The sequence below is a fragment of the Syngnathus leptorhynchus genome, chromosome 6, assembly GCF_054491065.1.
Source record: "Syngnathus leptorhynchus isolate UIUO chromosome 6, UIUO_Slep, whole genome shotgun sequence".
Classification (NCBI taxonomy): Eukaryota; Metazoa; Chordata; class Actinopteri; order Syngnathiformes; family Syngnathidae; genus Syngnathus; species Syngnathus leptorhynchus.
In genome coordinates, this window is record NC_141200.1 from 2249104 (window position 1) to 2271857 (window position 22754).

A 22754-nucleotide genomic window follows, 5' to 3' on the forward strand; every position below is an offset into this window, starting at 1 on the left:
GGTGCTGTGTTTGAGTTGGACCAAGAGCGAGCAAAGACAGGCCCGGTCGCTGTTTACGTCCCCCCCTCAGGGCTGAGACGAGCTAAATGTTTATAGTGTACTAATGAGTTCCTGTCAGGAGGCTGCACACGGCCTGAGGAGACCGCTCACCGACCGTGACAGGGGTGCACCGGCACGGCGAGGGAAGTGGAGGGGAAAACGAGCGAGGGAATGTTTGGCCGGCGCTCGGCTTTAAGTTGGCCGCTGTGTTCAAGGCGCCTGCTAATGAAATTTACTTTTAAGACCCTCGAACGGTATATCAGGTCACGTTAAGTCGCCCCCAGTGGACCCTAATTTGTATTATTGGCATTCCGAGCGCAAAGTGGTTCAGGTTTTTGGAAGTTTGCATTTTTTTTTGTCTGTGCCTTGTCTTTGTTACAGGTAGCAGCAGTGTACAAGGACCCCAGCGTGGGAAACCTCATCAACATCTTGATTGTCAAGTTGATCGTCATCCATAATGAACAGGTGGGTCTTGAAATCCTTTCGGTGTGATTTGTAAAATATCGACAGTCCTTCCTGGAAATCAGCATGGATGTTTTTTTACGTGTTTTCCCAGGATGGCCCTACGGTGAGTTTCAACGCCGCCACCACTCTGCACAACTTCTGCACCTGGCAGCAGAAACAAAACGTCAAGGACGACAACCACCCCTCTCATCACGACACCGCCCTCCTCATCACCAGGTACAATCGCCGCTAAAAATCAAATCTTCCAAAATAGATATCGATTTATTTATTTATTTTCTCTCCTAGGGAAGATATATGCCGCGCAAAAGACAAGTGCGACACTCTGGGTAAGACTTTTCCTCTCCCCGAAATGAACTTTCCGCTCTGAGCTCATAAAGCGTGCAGTAATGTGTTTATGGCAAGACGGCTAATAGCATTATAGTGAAGGGGGAGAGTGGTAGAAAGCGGGGTTAATCTCTCTTAGCGGAACAAACGTTTTAATAGTCAAAGGAGCACATATACCACGTCTGGGTGTTTACAGGGCTGGCAGAACTGGGGACCATGTGCGACCACTATCGCAGCTGTTCTATCAGCGAGGAAAACGGAATTAGCGCTTCCTTCACCATCGCACACGAGCTGGGCCATGTGTAAGTTCCACGTCGTCATCGCAATGGATAGGGGCCGCCGATGGTTTTAGTTCTCGTACATACCAAAATATTGGCTGTAAAGAATCTCAAGCATTACCTGTCTGCGTATGTATTTCAATTTCAGCAGCTGTCGAGTCAAGTCGGCTCGAGCCAGTTGGCGCGGTGTGTTTAATCGCCGCGTTCACAGGCGAGACTATTTAGCGGGCCTGGGAAAGGCCGTGTCAGGTAGTGGGAGCCACTCAACACAATTGCGCAGGATTAGGGACCCAATTTGCACTAATGGACTGGAGGGACTTCTCAAATGACTCTGAGGACCCCCCAAGCGTTGATAGTCGATCTTTATCAGGTCTGAGGTCAAATGTCTTCGATGGTAAATATGCAAAATTGACAAGGGGCAATCAATAATATGGAAAGAAATGGATTTAGTATAATTCCGCTCCCTTTTTGGGTTTCATCGCAGGTGCTTATCTGGATCATCTTTGTGTAAAAATGTCTCATTTAATTGATACTTCCAGAACGGCACACCCATTGGAAGCGTCATAAACCCGCAGACATTCCAGCCAGCCTCAGTGGGCATCTCAGACGCATATTTGTGCTAATGACACGGCGATGCCTCCAACTCAATGCCTGCTGCGCCGCCGCCGCCATTGATTCTCCTAAATGATGCGTTCCCCCCCCCCGAGGGGGCACCGAACTGGCTGATTTACGGCCTCATTACACTAACAGCCTCTTATCTCTTTGAGGCCTTGGAGACTGCATGCTGTAAATTCACCTCAAGTCAATCAGCGTTCTCACGCGCACACGCACACTGACATTGCAGCCAGCGCTGACCCACATCCTGTTGTAAACATCTCAGACATCCTACAGCTGCGCAGAGCTGCTGTGTGTAAATACACACACACACACACACACACACACACACACACGCGCACGTGCACGCGAGAAGCAGAGCGACCGGTCCGGATTCTGCACATCATCAAGAAAATGGACTTTTATAAGCTTGCCAATAGCAGACGAGCAGGATGAATTCATTAATTTGCAGATGCACGGCGGCGCCCTTTTGTTTTATATACATCAGCTCTTTTTTTTGTTTTTTTTGTTTATTAGCAGCCGGGGAATGTACGCTGGCTTTTTTTTTTTTCTACTCTGTTATTAAAGGCATATGTTTTATTTTATGTGCCAAAGGACTGGGTCAAAAATGTTTGCTCCCATTTGACCAATGACGGATTAGCTAAGATTAGCCGAGCAACTGAAAAGAAATACCAGATGATTTGGTCATTACGCAAGATGATAGGATTTAATCTGCATAAATCCAATTACATTTGATTTGAAGTATTTTACATGATGATTATATTGTTATGCTAACAGTTGATGTTGTACCGACCCACAAGTTGGTCTACATCAATTATCTCACCTTCAACTGTCTGATTTTTGTCTACCAGGTTCAACATGCCCCACGATGATAACCCCAAATGTAAAGAGGCCGGCATGAAGCACCAGTACCATGTCATGGCTCCCACCCTTAACCATGACACCAACCCCTGGTCGTGGTCCAAGTGCAGCCGCAAGTACATCACAGAGTTCCTTGAGTATGTACACCATAATATTAGCAATCCGCCACATTGTCTGGACTTAACACACACAAACTGCTCATTTGATAAGTGATGATGTCGTAACAGCTAGCTAAGTAACATTTCGTTGCATTAGCGGCTACCACTAGCGGCTGCATGGATTCCAAACTTACAAGCTGCTCATTGACAAAAAAAAATTTGAAAAAATAAATATAGAAATAAATAGCTAATGAGCTACTAAATAATTATTGAATTCCACTATGCTCGTTAGCAACAGTAGCTTTTGAACCAACTTAGCTGTCTACTATCCATGATGCTAGCAACTCTGCTAAAGGGGCTAGCTACATTATTTTGATTAAAATAGAGCAAATGGACAATAACTAATTGTGTAAATATTCACAAAGGGCTGCCTTGTTAACCAGTTGAATCTTGTTAAGGCGTTTTTTTTACGGCGAATGCTCATTTGCATTTACAAGGCCATTTCGGTTGCGGTTTCATGACATGGAACATTCCAGCATTGATGAGTCTTCATGAATTTCTTCTGTCATTTCTGTGCAGCACCCACGACAATGTGAGTCTGTTAAATAGTCAGCATATTGCGTAGCGACGGCTTCAAGTGCGCCAGCCGCATCGGTGGGAAATACCCTCGAGAGCGCTTTTTGAAGTCGCTCTCAAGCTAACAATGACGAGTATTGATTCAGACTACTCCTGTGGGTCCACCTGGTTCGAGTACGTTCGTGTTTTGACTGCACGTTCTCGCCCCGAATTCAATCCGCAGCGCCCCCCCCAACCCAAAGACCTCTCAAACGTCCTCTTTTTGACATCACTGTTGCAGGAGAAAAAAAAAAAAAGAAAACCTGCAATGTCATTTCGAGTCCAACTGGACATAAAGAAAGCATTCATTCCGCTCTTGGCTGGATGCCAATTGATTGAATCCAATTAGATGTAGAAGTCTTAAAGAGGACATCAGTGACAAACCACGTTGTCGCCAACAATGATGTTTTGAAAAAATGCCTTTTATTTCCATATGTTTATTTTACTGTGTATATTGCAGTTTTTAACTCAAGGGGCACATTTGAAGTATTTTATAAGCTTCCTTTGGATATTTATTCACATTTTTATTTAATGGAAATGGATCCCATACAAGGTGTAGGAAAGTCAGTTATGTAAACAGCGACACCCCCCAAAAATATGAAATAAATAATTTGAATTTTATTTCAATTAATTAATTTAAAAGAATTCTAATAAAAGAATGTAAAAAAAAAAAAAAATCTGTCAGCAACTACACTAGCAACAACCACGCACTTCTTTCAAACTTTCTTCTCCATCTCCGAAAAGTTATGTGATGATACTCAACCGCTTTCGTGTTTTTTAGGACGGCTGCCAGGTGTGCAGGACTGTAAGAACAGACTTATTGATGGTCTTTAAAAATATGTCAAAATTACATCTTTCTCTCGACCTTCAATGTAATAATATGAATTCCATTTGACTGCTGATGAGAGATGTTCTAATAAGGGACCGTCTGTCTATTTGACATATTCTTTGGTAGGCCGTAGACCTTGTTACCATGACAACCGGGGCTTGACTCCCCTTTCTCACTTTTAAGCGTAATTGGATCCTCTCTGTGGTGTAGATGTTCAACCCTGGCTGATTCAACCAACCGGAACGAGTTTTCAAAAATAAGCAGATTAATAATATATATTCTTACTTGTTTATGTTCACATTTGATTCCCAAACGTCTGTATACGAGCAATTAAAAAAAAAAAAAATCCGATCCAAAACAAGCATCCATTTCCGATAATACGTCAACTTGAATTTGTGTCTCGTTTTAAGTGACGTTTGCTACACTTGTCAAAACTTCAACCCTTCTCCGCACGGAAATGAAAGGGGAACGACACAAAGCGATGTTAGCCGAGGATAATCCCGCATAATCACCGCCCTGTCGTTGCAGTCTTAGTTTTGTGCTCACAGGTGCTTTAGCTTCTCCCTCCAGGATGAAGTTTTTAACGACACGCCTCATCCACCTCGTTTCCTCTTTTAAGACTTCTCGACAAAAAAAAGATCTTTGCAGCCTAACTTGTTTGACTTTGGCCTTTTTTCACAAGTGATGATTTTGTACATTCACGCCAGCTGTGTTTGCACGTCGGTGGTTTGAGGGAGGGGTTCATCTAGGGAGCAATCTGTCATGACGCCCTAATCCAGGCGCTGTCGAGGAGCCAGCCAATTTAATCGAGTTCAAATTCTCTTGTTTGCCTTCAGCGAAGAAAATACGCCTCAATCAAAAGTCCCGCGGATCCTTTTCACTCCCATCTGATGTCGTGCACTCTTTGTTGTCCATCTCGTGTTATTCATTCACACGGCTGGTGTTTTTATTGAACGCAGCACTGGCTACGGGGAGTGCCTTTTGGATGAGCCCGTAGGCAGGACGTATGATCTGCCCAATCTCCTCCCTGGTCAAATCTACAACGCCAACAAACAGTGTGAGCTCATGTTTGGACCCGGCTCACAAATTTGCCCTTACATGGTAAGTGGGCTTGTGTTGTAGAAGAAGTTGGTTGGTGGAAATCTCTCAAATATGATTTTTTTCTGGGAAGGTTAAAATATTTCATTTTGTTTTAATTGGCTGGTATTTTTTACATTTTATTGTAATTAAAGGGGGGATTACATTTTATGTAAATGTTATATTGTATTTGTAATTAATATTTTTAAAGGATTTCATTGTTTTTAAATGACATGCTGTATATTTCATTTTATGTTAATTAAAATATAGTTTATAGAATATTTTATTTGGATTTTATTTATTCATTTCCCCAATAATTGTGGTTTGACACTATTTTTTTTCATTTATTTTGATTGAGCTTTTAAATTGCATTTTTTCAAATATCATCAGTGCATTCCCTCGTATTTGTGGCACCACTGCTAATTAAAACTCCGATCTTTAGATATGAGTTTTGCCTCAGAGAGCAACCAGGGGTGACTCCTAATCCCCAAGACATGAAAGAAAAACATTTTAAAAACACAGTATGACTCTACCGCCTCCGATTTTTAATTTTAAAAACTCCAATCATGGTTGAAATGCTTCATGGGTTGTTTTGGAAACCTGGCAAATTATAGATGATGAATTCTCTTCTTTTTTTTCCCCATTTCTCACACGCAGAAACAATGTAAAAGGCTTTGGTGTACCAGTGCAGAGGGAGACCATAAAGGATGTCGCACACAGCACATGCCGCTTGCTGACGGGACTGAATGCGGACATGGAATGGTGAGTGCAAAAAAAAACAATAAAAATCCTCTAATGTGACTTTAAGTTGGCCCATGTCAAGTTAGACTTACCTGAATATAAATGTACGTCACCATCCTCGATTAACGTTGCCGTTGCCATGGCAGCAGGTTCATGGCTAATTTAAACATATTTGTACACAAGTCATGAAACATTTATTTTCCGTCATATGTCCTTATCCTAGAGGAGGAAAAAAAAAATCCATTTATTGTGTTTCTGCATGAAGGACTCCATGTAAACCAGTCAGGTGACCAGCACTTTTCTTTTCCCCTCCGTGTTGTCGGGAGGCCCCAACCCCCATTAGCCTTCATGTTCTCCTCGCCCCGGGGTGCTATGCTAATTAGGGCTGAGACGTTGGGTCAGTTGCTGAGGTTACGTGCGAAAAAACAAGGGGAGGAGGGAAGGTTGCGGAAAAAAAAAGATCGGAAGAAAAAAACAAAGCAGGGGAAAGGTGAAGACGCCTTTGAAAGATGACGCGGGCCGGCCCATCACACTCGATTCACCTTGCGGTGAACCCGTGACCCCCAAACCTTCTTTAAGCGGCGGCTGAGTGGGTCAGCTGTAACGGAGCCCACCACAACGGGAGGAGAGCCAAGGAGGAGGCGCGAGAGGGAGTTTAGTATTCACGACTTGAACGAAGCAAGTCTCCCGTCCTTAACCTCCTGACCTCTCGCTGTCTTTTTCCAACTCACCTCCCCAATCGTCATTTTCGTTTTTGTCTCCAGTGCGTCTGCCGCTTGAGTTTAACCGGTGATGGCTAACGTCTTAATCCAACTACAACAACTGCACTAAAGAGTAATGGCCCTGCGGTGTTTGAGTCTCACGCTTTGAAGAGACTTTTAATCAAGCCTCCTCGACCTAACTCGCGCCCAGCTCAGTCAAATGGATGATTAAACTTCATTGGAGTTGTCTAAACATTGATTAGGTTGGAACCGTGTGACGTTTAGCACAATCACCGGAGCTGACTCTCAGGCAAGGTCAGTTATTTTAAATGTGATTGGGAACAGTAATGCTTGCATTAGCACTTTTTCTTATCCTAAGGTTGTTTACATTTAATAACATTTGGGATCATGAAGTCACACACGGGCCACATGAAATGATGATACGGGCCATATCTGGCCCACGGGGCTTAAGTTTGACACCTATGATGTCGATGACTGCAGGATTCACAAGTAGTGATTCCTCCTTCCAATATTTCCAATGTGCGACGTCTGCACGCCGGCATTTGGCAGCTGTGTGCTTCTCCTCCCATTGTTCGTTCATTTTCAGAGAATTTCCACGCGTGGCACGCGTGAGCTAATTATCATTTTGCTGTCAAAGGTCACCTCATGTTTTTTGGCCACCATTCAAGAATTCCTACGCCTATTCTGACAATTTATCACGTGTGACTAAAAATGGAGCAATAGAGAGATGACCTTTCTCAAAGGTCAACTGTCAATGATGTTATTAAATTTTGGGTGAGTCTTCATGCCTGAAAACTACCAGGAAAAAAAAAATATTCTGGCCAAAATTTATTTCAGGACTCAAATTTGAAGCCTTAAAACTCGCTCGGAAATATTAGACGATTTAAAATATATATGATATCATATATAAAATTGTAATATCATAGAATTTGATATAATTCTTCTCAGGTCACGGAACAAACCATATCAGGTAATTGGGGTACCCAACTGCAAGGTTTCCTCCAACGATGGAGAGTGCAACGTCTGTCTACAGATTAGTTGAAATGGGGCACTGTATCTTCCCCCCCCCCCATCCCTCCTCTCATCAAGCCCCCCCTCACAGGGTGCTGGAGTGACTAATGTGGTCACATGACCTCTTGGCGGCGTGTCTGTCATCTGGCTCAGCGAGCCGTGAATTAATGAGGGCATCCCATCACTTGTTGCCTATAAATACCACCACCACCCCCCATCTTCTCTTCTTCTGCACCCCCCACCTTTAAAAGGATCCGGTCTGTTTTGATGTTTTTTTTTTGTTTTGTTTTTTGCATGTACGTGCCTGTGGTGGCCCTCTTTACGTAAGTGTGTGTGTGGGGGGGAGTTTAAGGGCCAGCAAGCATGCTCAATAGTGGCCTGTCAAGCCAAAGCCGGGGTCCGCTCGGCCCTCGCATCCACATGCCGACCCTTTTGAAGGTCCCGCTTGTCACCACAGAGGAAGACGCTGGCACTTGATAAACGACTCGTCCAAAAAGCCCTTGAATGGAACCAAGCCGGAGCGTTTCTATTTATCTGTCGGGATCCTCTTGATGGCTGCTCAATTGAGTGTTCAATAAAACGGCCAGTCGTTATATGTTTCCAGAGCATTCCGTCAGAGGGCAGAATGACAACCTGCTTTTGTTTGAGCCAATTAGAGTGAGACAGCCAGGTCCTTGACAAGCAAAAGCTGGGACAGAACGGAGTCTGTTGGCCGAGGAAGCGGCGAGCGTTTGGACCGAGCCAAACTCTCGGCAGCGTGACACACTTGTGGTGGACGGCCGGCCGGCGTGCATGTGTGAACTCGAATTTGGAGTCGATGCACTGTCATCACTTTCTCAGGGCCGCTCATATCCGGATTGGATCGGATTCAAGCGGGCGCGGAAATGCGATCGGTGAATCGAACTTTTTGGATGTGAATCAAAACGAATCTTAGAGTCATGCGAATTGCATCGTTAAGGGTTGCATTGCGGACAAGACGAGACGTTTTTTTGGGTTGCGGTTAACGTGCCAGTCTCAAATCCTTTTGTGCTCCGGTTCTCAACCCCCGAATGCCACGAGTCGGCCCTGACATGAAAGGTGATTCCGTGTCTCGATGGGCCAAATGAAAGAGTGACGGCCTTGTCGAATGGACCGGCTGCCTTGTCATTCCTCAAATGAGCTGCTCCGTGCAACCATTTCCTGTCAATTACAGGCCGCGAGCATTCAAAGCAGCCAGCCGAGGAGCTGCGAGCAGATGCTGCCGTCCTCAGACGTCGTTCGCGCTAGCCTTGTGTTAGCTACATGTTGTATAATTACACGTTACATTAATATTGAGCATTTTATTCCTCGTATCAGCAAATAGTTTTTTCCTCCCTACTGCCACCTACTGGCAAGGAGGACTTACTCAATGTGAGATTTGGTATCGACATCCTCGGCGAGTACCCAATTACCTAAAAAATAAAGCCTCTGTATTTGGCTTTACACAGGGCGTGCTCGAAGAAATGTGGCGGACGTGCGCAGATGTCGTCAGCCAGTCAACACGCATCTTTTTCAAATCCCTAATTTGAAACATACGCTCGTCGCAGCTGGACGGGCTCGTCTCGCAAGGACCTTCAAATGTCTCCGCGCGTTTCCAAGTTTTGACAACCTTTCAAGGAAAAGTCAAGTCAATACAAGCCTTTCACATCAGCACGCTCGACTAAGAGGTGATTGGAATTAAGCGTGCCCAAGTCCTCCGCTATGAGAAGCCACCGGGGGTCCACTCAATCACTTTAATTGAGCATTGTTGATATGAATCATCGTTGTGGCTTTAGAAATGATAGCATCAATAAATGAGATTTTAAAAGCCACAAATGTTGGAAAACAAATAACGGAGCAACAGATGCAAGCAATTTATTCATGGTTAATCGTGCATATCTTCTTTATCCTCAACAGCATCTAAGTAAGTCACTTGCGTTCGTTCTAAAACTCTTCATTTGTGTCTGCAGGATTATGCTGCCCCCGGTGGCCATTGTCAGATATTTTCCTTTTTTTTTCCCCCACAATTTTCTACTCCCTCACATTATATTTTAATTATGGCATATGTGTGATATTACAGAGTGCAAATTTCCTTATAAGAAAATATAGTGATCATTTTATGTGTGTGGGTTAGGGGTTGGCTGAAACGGATTAATAGCATTTCCATTCATTTCAATGGGGAAACATGGTTTGAGTTATGACCATGAGCACAGACCAACTTCAATTTCCTTATAATAAAAAAAAAACATTGATAATTTTGTGTGTTGTTTAGGGGTGACTGAAACGGATTAATAGCATTTCCATTCATTTCAATGGGGAAACATGGTTTGAGTTATGACCATGAACACAGACCAAATTCAACTTGTATCTCAAAACACCACCAAAGCACGTAAGTTTCTCGTGGGACACATACATCACCCGCCAAGCTAGCAGAGCAATCTGCAGCCCGGCGTTCAGTTTACGCTCGCCTCAGGATCCCACTTCTGACACCAAATACCTTTGGCATTCACGCATGGTCTCACACAGATGTTTTTGCCTTCTTCCCAACTTCCCGTCCATCCTCTTCTTCTCAGGCGCATCCCCTTTTGAAGGCAAACGTAGCGCTTGTAAACACAGCGGAGGGAGTGGAATGCCTCGGAGGCTTACACAGGCTTTGCAAGTCTCTGACGGACGGGCACCCCCTCTCATGTTTGACACTTCTTTGGGGGCTGCCTGCGCCGCGGTGGCCCTTACATAGGGGGGAGGTATGGAAGGGAAAGTGGTGACCTTAATAGTAAGGAGGAAAGTCTTTGGAGTGAGGAGAAAAACAGGGATTCATTTAACGTATTCCAAACGTGGCGTTGCTTCGCTCACGGGGGTTACTATGGGGCGCTTTTCTATAACGCCAAGAGTGCTCGGATGTACGAGAATGAGCAAAATTGAAATGTAGTTATATATTGGGGGCCAAATGAGGCAGTTGTTTGATTCTAATTCGTACTTTTGTTCATTTTTGCAAGCCACTGTTACATTCTGTACAGTTTTAGCATTACAGGATTTTTTTTTAACGTAACGTGTTTATTCATATTTCAAAACCCATATTTTTACTCTTGTTTTTATTTTTTAACTAATTTAAGAATATAAAGCACATTTTTCATCATTTAATTTCAAATCATCTAAAACTATAAAATACTTCGTATTTTTGTGTCGTACATACATGTAATTTATCGCAGCTGTGGGAAACCTTTGAAGCCGTCGTGATCTCGAATTTGACATCGGCAACCAAAATGCACAAAACACCTGTTTGCCTTATCGAGCTGTGGAAGCCATTTCACCCCCGCTGGATCTCATTTTCGACTTTAGCGCTCCAACAGAGCCGTCCGCAAAGGGAAAAAAGATCAGGATGTCACAGTCGGGATTGTGGAAATGATTGGGGCTTGTTTAGTCGATAACCCCGCGGCGGTTCACACCTGTGCGTCATTGCGAATGTCTTCACACCGCATCATTAGGGGCGCAAAGTTTGGAAAACACACAAGCAACTTAAGCCTTGCAGAGAGAAGCTACTTTGTGTCTGCGTGCAGGTGTTTGTCTCTCGTGATAACGTCGGATTTATCTCGTAAATTGACTATTACCCCCCGAGATTACTTGTATCCTCCCGAGTTTAATCACGGAAGCAAAGCCATTGATGTATGACAGAGTTATGGGAAGTCGGCCAATGGGAGCGATATTAGCTACAGTAGATTTGTCATCTGGAAGGAGTAAGAGCTTTTCTGGTCTTATCACAAGCTAGCGCTTGGGTTTCCTTATCAAGGTGCCGCCGGACGACGGGCTCAGTCGCCGTCTTGTCCCGCATTCTTCCAGTGAACAGAACCCGTCTGATATGCTACTTAGGAAGAGAATAGGCTTCGGTTACGCACAAAAAGGAGAACTGTTATCACTTCTTGCCGTTCTGATACTAAGTACCTCGGTGTTGGGAATAGAGCTCGAAAATGACGGGAATTTACCAAGATGGAATTGTTCCATGGGAATTAAGATAGATAAAATCAAACTGAATCCGACTGAATCGGTTGGAATCCCGCCGATTACTGCCATCGACAAAAATTATCCGTCAAGTACGATTTTAGCCATGGAAGAGGGTCTAGTCCAGCAAGTCAGGATTGTAAACAACTGTAATGACGAACAGATCGACGCGGTGAAGTTACATTGCATTGGATTTGAAGTCTCCCACCCAAAACACAATTTGTATATTTTGCGGTATGGACAAAAGAGTCTGTCGCAGTAGTTAGCAGAGAATGTTTGTTGCGACCGTGAGAAAAGCTAATGCCGTTCATGGAGCGAATGAAGAACGGCATGTAAATAAATCTACCGACGTTCAACTCCAGCCTTGCTACGGGTCTGTGTCAAATTATTATTTTTACCATCAAAAGCCTACTCGCCGTCTTGAATTGTTTTATAGTTTGAGTTGTCAGAAAAGCAAAAGACGTTAGCGTCAAAGTCATGTTTTCCTCTGCTTCTTGTTTGGTGACATTTTCTTCCATTCCCTGTTGGGATTGGAAGCAAGCAAGATTTTCATACCTTTGCACGTGATAGTAAAATTTCCATATAATTCCTGTAAATTTCCGTTAAGGTTGACATGGTACTGTATTTGAACATCTGGTGGAATTGGATCCCCCCCCCCCCCCCCAAGGATAAGCACGGCATTAGGATTTCTTTTCAAATACAGCTTGATGTAAACAGAGGATTTTAAAGTCAAAGCGGATCACCTTTCCCAGGTGTGCTCATCCTAAATCTTAACGGGATGTGTTGTGATTATCGTCTTGCAGTATTGCAGACACGGGATGTGTATCAACAAGGAGCTACACCTGCAGCCGGTCCACGGGGAGTGGGGTGCTTGGGGACCCTACAGCTCTTGCTCCAGGTCCTGCGGAGGAGGGACACGCAGCACCACCAGAGACTGCAACAAGCCAGAGTAAGACCGCGGCTCGGAACTTCGAAGCCTATGAGTTGGATTCAAATCGAAACTGAAATTCTGCTTAAGAGCAACCAGGTGAGTTCTGATTTCTCCAATGTCTTGGTTTTTTATTCCAGGCCTAGAAATGGCGGTAAGTTCTGCGTTGGACGACGGATGAAGTTCCGCTCGTGCAACACCGAACCGTGTCCGCGAGGACGCAAAGACTTCCGCGAAGACCAGTGCTCTCATTTTGACGGCAAGCACTTCAACATCAACGGTCTACCTCCAACCGTCCGCTGGGTGCCCAAATACAGCGGCAGTAAGTCAACTTGCTCTTTCGAAAAATTTCAGGACCTTTTGAAATCTCGATTTGGGGGATTTGGGAATGAATAGAACAGAACAGAATTCTTGGACCTTAGTTTTTGAATGATTCCTTTTCTGTTTAGTCCAATTAAACGATCGCTGCAAGCTCTTCTGCCGGGTTGCCGGGACGACGGCGTATTACCAGCTGAAGGACCGCGTCATCGACGGCACGCCTTGCGGCACGGACACTTACGACATCTGCGTCCAAGGGCTCTGCAGGGTTTGTCGTTTGATCATTTCAATTTGCACTGTGACTCCACAGTTTGTACACAATCCAAACTTTTGGTCCCCCAGCAAGCGGGATGCGATCACGTCCTGAACTCCAAGGCCAGGAATGACAAGTGCGGCGTGTGTGGCGGGGACAACTCCTCGTGTAAAACACAGGCAGGGACCTTCAACGATGCTCAGTACGGTGAGTCGTGTACCTTCGCCGCTCCGGCCGTCTATCCGAGGGAAGAGCTAGCTAGCTAACGAATTGCTAGTTACTGATACAAACAAAGACAACTTAGGTGACTTGAACCCCATCATGTTCTACATCCAGTTCTACAGGATCCGTCCTTGGCTTCTAGCCTTGGTTCTTTTCCTCGTATCTCATTTGGCAAACAAACACACACATGGCAATGAAAGACTTCTTGGCTGAGCTTACGGTCATGTCTTGTCTTGTGTTATTTAAATGCGTGCAGATTGTTCAGAAAAGAATAGTCGGGCCTCGGTCCAATTTGGGGACCGATGTTTGTCTAAAACTGTCCAATGTTCGGATGACAGCCCTGACCTCATCATTTTTAAACAAACTGTTGTGATGCGGAGTTTCATCCGGGGCCAAATTCTGATTGCTTCATTCTAAGCCTAATCAAGTTGCTGCTCAGATTTTTTTTTTTTTCTTCTTTTGGTTGTTTAGTAGGGGGGTGGGGACTTTTGTACCACTACACCTCTAAAGTCAGTTGGGATGAGCTCCAGAGCAAATGCGAATATGTACGTAGGTGCTTATTTCTTTTTCTAAAGGTGAGACTGGCGTGACTTGTGTAGATGATAGGTGGATGATATGCAAACCAAGTGCTGCCCCCTTGTGGCTGGTGGTGTGGAAGCCACACCAACACCTTTTACCGCCGTCCTGCTCTCATTTTGGTATAGCAGGAACGCCAATGTCCTTGAGTGGAGTTCACCGTCGAGAGGTTCTGGGTTCGAATCCCATCGGGGCCCATCTGTGTTGCAAACGAACGGACGGATAGTGTATAATTCTATTCAAATCAACAAAATATACCTGATGTGGAAAAAAAATAAAAAATACTGTTTTAGCCTGCCAAAATACAAGTTGTGTTATTTACAGTGTTGTTAACTTGGGGTGAGAGGCGGGGTTTATTTTGGACTGGTTGCCAACCAAACATGGACAAACAACAAGTCATTGTCCTACCTATGGTTTTCATTAAAGCTAACGTTTTTTTATGAGTTTATTTATTATGCTCGGTAATGTTCATAAATTATTGTAATTTTTTTTAATGTTACTCCCAGCCCATGAACAAGTACAACATTTGTACATCGTTTTTTATTTCAAAGTTGATCTACACCATCAAATGTTTTCTGTCAAATGTGTTCTTTGCGGGTTATTCTTTCTGTCGTGCCCACTTGTTCTCCGTGTTAGTTTATGACGCGACAACACACTCGGTGCGGTAATTACAGGCCAAATCGTAGCTTCGGGGAATAATTACATGTCATTTCACCGTTGGGCCTCTGAGATTTCAACGAGCCTTCCCGCAGGTAATTTGAAACGAGACCTGATTTTGGGGGGTGTTTTTCCAAGTGCGTGAGTCCCCGGTGGTTGGAAGCGGACATCCCTTTTGGAGCATGGTGAAACTATTATCAAAGTTCAAAATGCGTCTGATCTCTTCGTGCTTTCTGTCTGTTTTTCCTCTTCAGGCTATAACACCGTGGTCCGCATCCCAGCCGGTGCTACCAACATTGATATTAAGCAGGTCAGCTACTCCGGAAAGTCAGAAGACGACAACTACCTCGGTGAGTCGGAGCGAAGATGCGTGTTTTTTTTGTTTGTTTGTTTTATAAGTAATATCAAGTTTTCCTTGGAGCACTGATCCAAAATTGAAACTGGCGGCTCACTTTACTATTTATTAGGAACAGAGTTGGATAACATGCAAAAAAAACATCGGGAAACGTCACATTAGCAATAAATCCTCTTTTATGGGGATGATAAAGTCCAGTTGTCTGGAAAGGAGGGAAATTAGGGCCTTAGGGAAAAGGCATACATTTATTACAAATTTGTGGTTTCAAAAGTTGGATCGGCTTTAAAAGTAGCTTGTATCTCAAAACATTTGTATCTCAAATCGGCTTTCCCCATTGTAATGAATGGAATTGTAATTAATCTGTTCCAGCCTTCCAAAAGGCTAAATATTGCTCAGTTGGCAGGTTAGCAAACCATTCGAATAGTGCCACCGACTGAACCAATGTGAATTGATGGGGGCCGTTGATGTTGTGACGTTTTCCTGCCGCCATCTGGTGGTACGCTAATATTCGATGCCTCTCAGTAAGTTAGGTCAATGCCATTATGCCCCCGGGCCCCCTTCACAAACGCCTTGTTGTGGTGACCCATGCGACCGACGAGGAAAGCTGTCAGTAAAGGAGACGTAAACTATTGCCGAAAAGCCACTCAATAACTGTCTCTTGCGTTTAGTGTACGCGGATGGGGGTCGGGGGTCGGTTGGTCAAGGCAGCGAGGGCCGCCGCTTGGGAAAGTAAATGGAGTGTCAGACGCCCTGGAGAAAGATAAATGAGGCGGCGCTAGGTGCTAATTAGACGCATGTGGGCGAAAGCCGATAGCTCGGCACGAAGGCGGGCAAGAAAATGAAGACGTTTTAGTTCAAGTGAGGTTCAAGACTTTCTCCAGTCACTCTGTCAGGAAACACATGTGGCTGGAAAAAAACACATGGTGGCTCTTTACGACGCTGTGTCATGTTTGTCCCTCTGGCTCAGTGGTCCTTATATATATATTAAAAAAAAACGTATATTTAAAAAAAAAATCTATACAATATATATATATAAAAAGTAGATATTTTAAAAAATATATAAATATATTTAAATAAATAGATAAATATATTTTTTGATGTATTTATATATATAATTTTTTTTGCACATGTGAATCTTTGCGGCCCATCTTTCAAAACCCGCAATCATTTTTGGGTTGAAGATGACTCGCTTACATGCGAACTCGAATGTAAACAAACTGGAGGGAGTTCATAGCAATTGTATGACTGCCAGTGTTTTTTCGTGCTGCAAGTGTGGTTTTCCAGAACAATGAGCTGCCGACGAGACGACTGTTTACAACAGCTCGTCCGCCATTCCCATGTTTTCAATGGATTGTTGTTGTCGTTGCTTCCAGCATTATCCGACAGCCAGTCCAACTCCCTGCTGAACGGCAACTTTGTGGTGGCCATGTTCAAAAGGGAGATCACCTTCAAAGGCACGCTCATCGAGTACAGCGGCTCGGACACTAAAGTGGAGCGCATCAACTGCACGGAGCGTCTCGAAGAGGAGCTCGTTCTGCAGGTTCATTTCTTAATCACTGCATGGGAGGTCCTCGAGTTTGGTTCCCAGACATGGGTCTTAGTCACACCACATCTAGTGCAATTTTGTGCTATTTTGAAATTTTTTTTTTTGTCCAGAGCATTTTTTGTGGTGTAATTCCACTCTTGATCACTAGATGGCGGCATATAATTCAGTTTGTAAATTGGACTCAAGAAGATTGAAAACAAAGCATTTTTGCGCAAGCTAGTTTGTGCTGAAGATGACTAAATGTCATTTCCTCTGTAGTCCTGCTTTTTACTCCAACAGAAATCAGCAAGTGCCGATTCATTTAATCGCGTTATACTTTTTTATGTATATTAGTAGTATTTTTCTTTTGCGCTACCTTAGCAGCTTTGGCATAAATGCTAATTTCACATTGTCCATTCAAATCGTTTTTCTTTCCTTCTTGTTACTTTTTCGGTACAGCAAAAAAAATTTGCTGGATTTTGTGACTATAAAAGTACTTTATTGGTAATAATAATAATAATAGTCCCATCCACTAACTAAACTACACCATATGTTGGAAGATGGCTTGATTTAGTGTTTCCCTTTTGTTTATCAGCACTTTGTAGCTGATATCAGTTTTAAAGGTTGAATTTCTGCACAGACAAAATACAACCCCAAAAAAAAAAAAAGAGAGCTTTTTGTGACCTTGCCTCTCTCCCCGCCATCATCGCAGGTCCTGTGCGTGGGAAACCTGTACAACCCAGACGTCCGCTACTCTTTCAACATACCCATCGAGGAGCACAGCGAGCAGTTTGTGTGGGATCCCTCGGGTCCCTGGCTGGAGTGCAACCGCATCTGTCAGGGTACGACCTCAACTGGATGTCGTCACCTTTTTCAACCTTTGACGTTGAGTCAAATACCCATAAGAGGGCCGAATATGAAAAAAAAAAAAAAAAAAACACCCTCCCAAGGAGGTTAAATGTTTGTTACCTCTGCCAAGCACTTAATATCGAGCGCTCATAATTTCTCTGTTGGTTCGCAGTGTTATGCCAAAAGAACATTACTGATTTCTATAAAATTTCATGGAGGGGTCGCACGAGTGCCCAGAAGGAATCGTAATGTAATCCAGCATTTACTACCTCGTTCAAATTAGGAATGCCAAGAAATCCCCACTTTGGTTATTAGTTTCATGTTGGCACAGGTATTTATGCTTGTGGTTTTCCATCACTATTTCTAGTGCAAAAATCCCAACTCATTCAGCGCCATTGACGGTTATAGACGTCAAAGATATGAACTAATAGAAAACCTCAAACATATTTATAAAGGTGCACCCAAATTGTGACTGCCGCTAAAATGGAAGCACAAGTGACTTCAATTTACCATAAAGTTTCTTATTACAGAGAAAATTAGTAGCCTGATTGAAGTGTCAGTACAAATTAGCGTCACTTAAAAATACCTCTGGAATCGTTTAAAAAGAAAACGCTCCCTCTCTTGAACCCCCTCCCGTTGACCTTGGTCCGACCCAAGCGTGTCACGTCGCTCGACACCTTTGCCCACCGCCAAGTTTCCTTTAAAGGCCGGTTTTCGAGGGTCAAAGATCTCCGTGGGTTCTAGTAGACATTTTAGGTGACTGATTTGCAAATCTGTGTTTTGGCGTAGGTGAGCGGCGGCGGAAGGCGGCCTGTGTGCGCAAGAGCGATCACTTGGAAGTATCCGAGCAGAGATGTGAACACTTGCCACGTCCCGCCGCTGTCACCGAGCCCTGCAACGACGACTGCGAAGTCAGGTGAGATGCACGCGTCGAGACTGAAAGGAAAATGTGCAGCCGCCATCTCGTGGCATTCTGTCACCAGGGAGTTGAAGAGCTTCTGTCAGACAGAGGTAGTGCTTTGACGCCATCAAATTATTACTGGTATTTTTCCATACAGGTGGCATGTCGCCGGGAAGAGCGACTGCTCGGCCAAGTGCGGCGCGGGCTACCGTAGCCTGGATGTGCAATGCATGAAGTACAACTTGATGAAGAGGCAGAGCGAGCGAGCGGAAGCCAGCTCCTGCGGCGATATCGTCAAACCTCCGACTCGAGAGAGCTGCCACGGCGATTGTCTTCTCAAGAGCTGGCAGTACGGTGCTTGGTCACAGGTACGGCATGACACGTTCTTAAAGTAAGGAAGTCTTTTAAGTAGATGAATCGACAACAAATCAATTATCAAGTTAATCGATTCATCGTTTTGATGCCCTTTTTTTTCAAGGTTCCCCAAGTGCTTGGAATTTCAGCCTCTAATATGGCCTTTTTTTTCTTAATATTCCTGAAGTTTTAATTTGAATAATTTTTAATGAATAAATATATTTTAATAAATTAAATTGATTTTGATGCCTTTTTATTAAAGGTTCCCCAAGTGCTTGGAATTTCAGCCTCTAATATGGCCTTTTTTTTTTTTTAAATATTCCTGAAATTTAAATTTTAATTTTAATCACTCATAATGAATAATTATAATTGTAATAAATTAAATTGATGAAATAAATGTTCATTTTAACGTCACATTCTTTTAAAACAGTGCTCCAAGACGTGCGGACGAGGCAGCCGCAGCCGAGAGTCGTACTGCATGAACAATCTGGGTCGGCGGCTGGTGGACAGGGAGTGCGACGAATACCAGAGAGTTCTGACGGAATTCTGCAACGACCAGCCGTGTCCCAAGTGGACCGTCAGCGAGTGGACCGAGGTGGGGAAAGTCTCATTCTTTACAAATGACTTCACTTCATGGAAGAAAAAGTGGAATTCGTGGAAGTCATTGACGGGCGCTTGTGTTTCAAATTTCCACGCGGGCCTCTAGTGCCTGGTGACGTGTGGTAAAGGAAGGCGACACAGGCAGGTTTCGTGCTCGGCGGCCAGCGGAGAAGAAAAACTGAACGAGCACTTGTGCGACCCGTCCGGCAAGCCCCCGTCCGTCGGAACTTGCGAACTGCCCGAGTGCGCATCCTGGCAGGTCGGCGTGTGGGGAGCGGTGAGTAAGCACGCACGCACGCACACGCACGCACGTCTGCGGCTTGTCTGAGGAAATGGCTTTCACGTGTGGCGTGCAGTTTGGCAGCCAGATGCTTTCAAACGTTGTGGTCCACAACCACGGGGTCCCACCTGATAAGATCTCACTTCTTGTCAAAGTGTAGACAAGCATATGCTTTTAGTTTCATCTTTTTTTCTTTAGTGCATAAAAAAAACAAAAACATGAGTTTCCCAACCTCTATTCAACCAAAACACCCGTTTTACATGGCACACCACAAACAAAAATGTTCAAATGTATACAAATAATTAATATCTTGTAGCAAATGAAGTGCAAAGTGACTTTAGTTGACCTGTCTGGATTATTTGTAATTTCTCAATACTTATCAGACAAATGTGAGTATGAGGTCACAGAGGCAACCTGGGTAGACACGACAGTCGATACTTCACGTTTGTGTTTGTGCGTTGTAACACGATACAGCAAAGAGTTACGCGACGTGCTCCGACTCCAGCTGCCAGTTCCTCTACGCCACTTTCACTTTCCCCTCATATCCTGTCAGACTAAACCCGATCCGTGCGCGTGTGATCACATACATGTCGACTTTGTAATCCTCCCTGGACTTTAAGCAATGCCCTCGTCTGATGTATCTATCTTGACATAGCAAGATGATGTTTGAGATCAAATGTGTTGAACTGGGTTCCCCCACTTTTTCGATTTTGTGTCTTCTAGTGTTCCGTCACTTGCGGCCATGGCTACCAGATGAGAGCCGTGAGGTGTTTGTCGGGGGGCTACGGCAACACGGTGGATGACAGAGTGTGTAACGCTGCAGCCAGACCCAGCGACAGCCAGGTACAAGCGCACACAAAATGTCACATTGCCACTAGGGGGCAGCAGACATGCCGTAAGCAAAATTATTTTCCAATATAGACACATTATTAAAGATATATTTTTTTAAAATCTACAGTGAATCATTTTTATTCAAAGTGTGTGGGAAGGATATTTACTGTACAATAATTTTATGTGTGCTTGTTCTGAAGGACTGCGAAATGGCAGCATGCCCGCGAGCCGCTCCGGTCCAAAGCACACCTCCACCAGACAACTCTGCTCAGCACCGTACCCAGTGGCGATATGGCTCCTGGACAGCGGTAAGGATGCAAATATCATTTACATTCTGAATAATGAATACAAAAACGACATTAGCGGGCGAAAATGAAAACCACGTGTCATCTCGATGCTATGCCCCCAAGATCGAACGCCATCCGTCAGTCTGACTTGTGCACACCACACGCATCAAGCGATATGCAAAAGTTCCCGGGCCGTTAGATTGCATTAGCTACGTGCGCCCTCGCTAACGCTGGCGGCTAGCTGCTCCCGCAACAATCCGTCTCAAGCTGTTTCTAATACTCTGCAGTTAATTCAGCAATAAGTTCAATGCAAGTCTTGGCTGATAAATGCTGGGTTGGGTTGTTTTGAAGAACACGGGGAACCCGACCAATAAACAAAGCCAAAATGCTGAGCGTGTTTTGTAAGATGTCTTCTATTGAAGCGGTTCTAATAATCAAACGCAGCGGCGGCCGCGTGATACCGCATAATTCGTCTCGGGCAGAGCAAAATGTACTTTTTATCCTTACACCAAATGGAATGGTGGGAAATTACGGAAAGTTTCAAAAAAAATCAGTGTGCAATGTGTTGACTGTTTCCCTTTGGAATCTCACGACTGAAGTGCACTTTGTAGGACTTTGTAAACACGCACAACCTCGAAAATACGTACAGAATTGTTCTTACAAGTAAATGATTACCATTTATAACAAGATTATTTCACCCAGCTGTAGTATTTATGATCTACCACAGATTGTTAGCATGTTACTGTATATGCTTGCATGCTAGCTGTTAGCGCTGAAAGAATTGTTATTTGGTTGTAGTTTCTGTGAGAAATGTTTTGATATGTTTGAAAGCCATAACCCGTCCAAATAAAAATGCGTGATCCCTCCAGTGCTCGGCTACCTGCGGCAAAGGGAAGCGGGCACGCTACGTCAGTTGCAGAGACTCCCAGGGCGGCGTGGCGGACGAGTCCTACTGCGTCCATTTGCCTCGACCGCCCGAGACCTCCGCCTGCTTCAGCCCGTGTGGCCAGTGGCGTAGCGGGGAGTGGTCGCCTGTGAGTGAACTTGCTGCGTCCAATCACTACTTTTACTTTTTTTGTTTGCCTGCCTGCCTACGAAGATTTGCAGTAATCACTCCCATTGTTCACATCAAGTCGTGATGATGTCAAAGGGGCAATTTTGTGTGTTTCGTTTCACTGGCAGGGGATGACTCTTTCGGGGTCCTCTTTTAATCGCTTCATGCGGGGGATGAAGTCAACTTTCGATATAAAAGGTTCAGTCTGTTGATGAGGCGAGTCATGATGGAAATCACAAACAGTGATCATTTGCCCCTTTAGCTGTCATTGCTAATGTTCTGTCAAAACCGCTTTCACCCAAAAGCTTCTCATTTGACAACCAAACGGGGCTTTCCAAAAAGTCGATCACAAAAAAAAATGGAATTTAACGTCCATCCGGGTGTTTCTCTGGTAAACATTTATATTTTCAAACTATCCATTGGTGTGTGAATGGTTTGTATGTGGCCTGTGATTGGCGACCTCACCCAAAGTCAACAGGCTCCGCCTCCCTCAAGATCAGGAACCGCATCAGCGCTATTGACTTATTGATATACTGCTCCAAAGGGACATTTGACAGATCGGGTCTATTCCGTCTGCAGTGTTCGGCGACATGCGGCGCCGGGAGGTCCACCCGACAAGTCCTGTGCTCCAACTACCACCAGCCAGTGGACCAGTCCTTCTGCGACCCGGACGAGATGCCTGCGACGGAGCAAGAGTGCACGGCGGCGCCCTGCTCCTCCGTCTACCAACGCCAGCGCATCAACGACCAACCGTACGGATACCCCAAGGACCCGGGGCGCCATCCCGGCCACAATAGCTGGAACGTGCCGTCATCTGACAACCAGTGGAGGACCGGACCATGGGGCGCAGTACGTACAGCAGAGTCTCTTGGTTATCCTGATTCTGTCTTATTATTTCTTGGAATTTTTTTTTCCTCCCTACTTTTTTTTTTTCCAAGCCAGCACTCCACTGCGAAATCTCACCTATCCCGGCGTTGAGTGAAAACATTTCTGTTCACGCTCATTCGCCGCCGTCCTCCCGAACGTGCCGAACTCCCCTGCCCTCTAACGGCGGGGGCGTATGGTTGTAATTGGATGCCGGGGCGGGGCTGAGGTC

At 44.6% G+C, this 22754-nt stretch overlaps 1 protein-coding gene across 2 annotated transcripts in view; it reads left to right on the forward strand.

Moving 5' to 3' along the window:
- Positions 1–22754, forward strand: part of LOC147055241 (A disintegrin and metalloproteinase with thrombospondin motifs 20) — a 50701-nt gene that overhangs the window by 12107 nt on the left and 15840 nt on the right. For both annotated transcript variants that reach the window (XM_085914297.1, XM_085914298.1), the window contains exons 5-26: positions 421–504; positions 596–720; positions 790–830; positions 1025–1130; positions 2573–2719; positions 5084–5225; positions 5859–5963; positions 12472–12617; positions 12737–12918; positions 13046–13182; positions 13257–13374; positions 14877–14972; positions 16351–16517; positions 17215–17344; positions 18141–18267; positions 18410–18620; positions 19037–19201; positions 19313–19483; positions 20210–20329; positions 20518–20625; positions 21474–21638; positions 22238–22507. In XM_085914297.1, the coding sequence (XP_085770423.1) occupies positions 421–504; positions 596–720; positions 790–830; positions 1025–1130; positions 2573–2719; positions 5084–5225; positions 5859–5963; positions 12472–12617; positions 12737–12918; positions 13046–13182; positions 13257–13374; positions 14877–14972; positions 16351–16517; positions 17215–17344; positions 18141–18267; positions 18410–18620; positions 19037–19201; positions 19313–19483; positions 20210–20329; positions 20518–20625; positions 21474–21638; positions 22238–22507 (3063 nt within the window). The remainder of the gene's footprint in view (positions 1–420; positions 505–595; positions 721–789; positions 831–1024; positions 1131–2572; positions 2720–5083; positions 5226–5858; positions 5964–12471; positions 12618–12736; positions 12919–13045; positions 13183–13256; positions 13375–14876; positions 14973–16350; positions 16518–17214; positions 17345–18140; positions 18268–18409; positions 18621–19036; positions 19202–19312; positions 19484–20209; positions 20330–20517; positions 20626–21473; positions 21639–22237; positions 22508–22754) is intronic.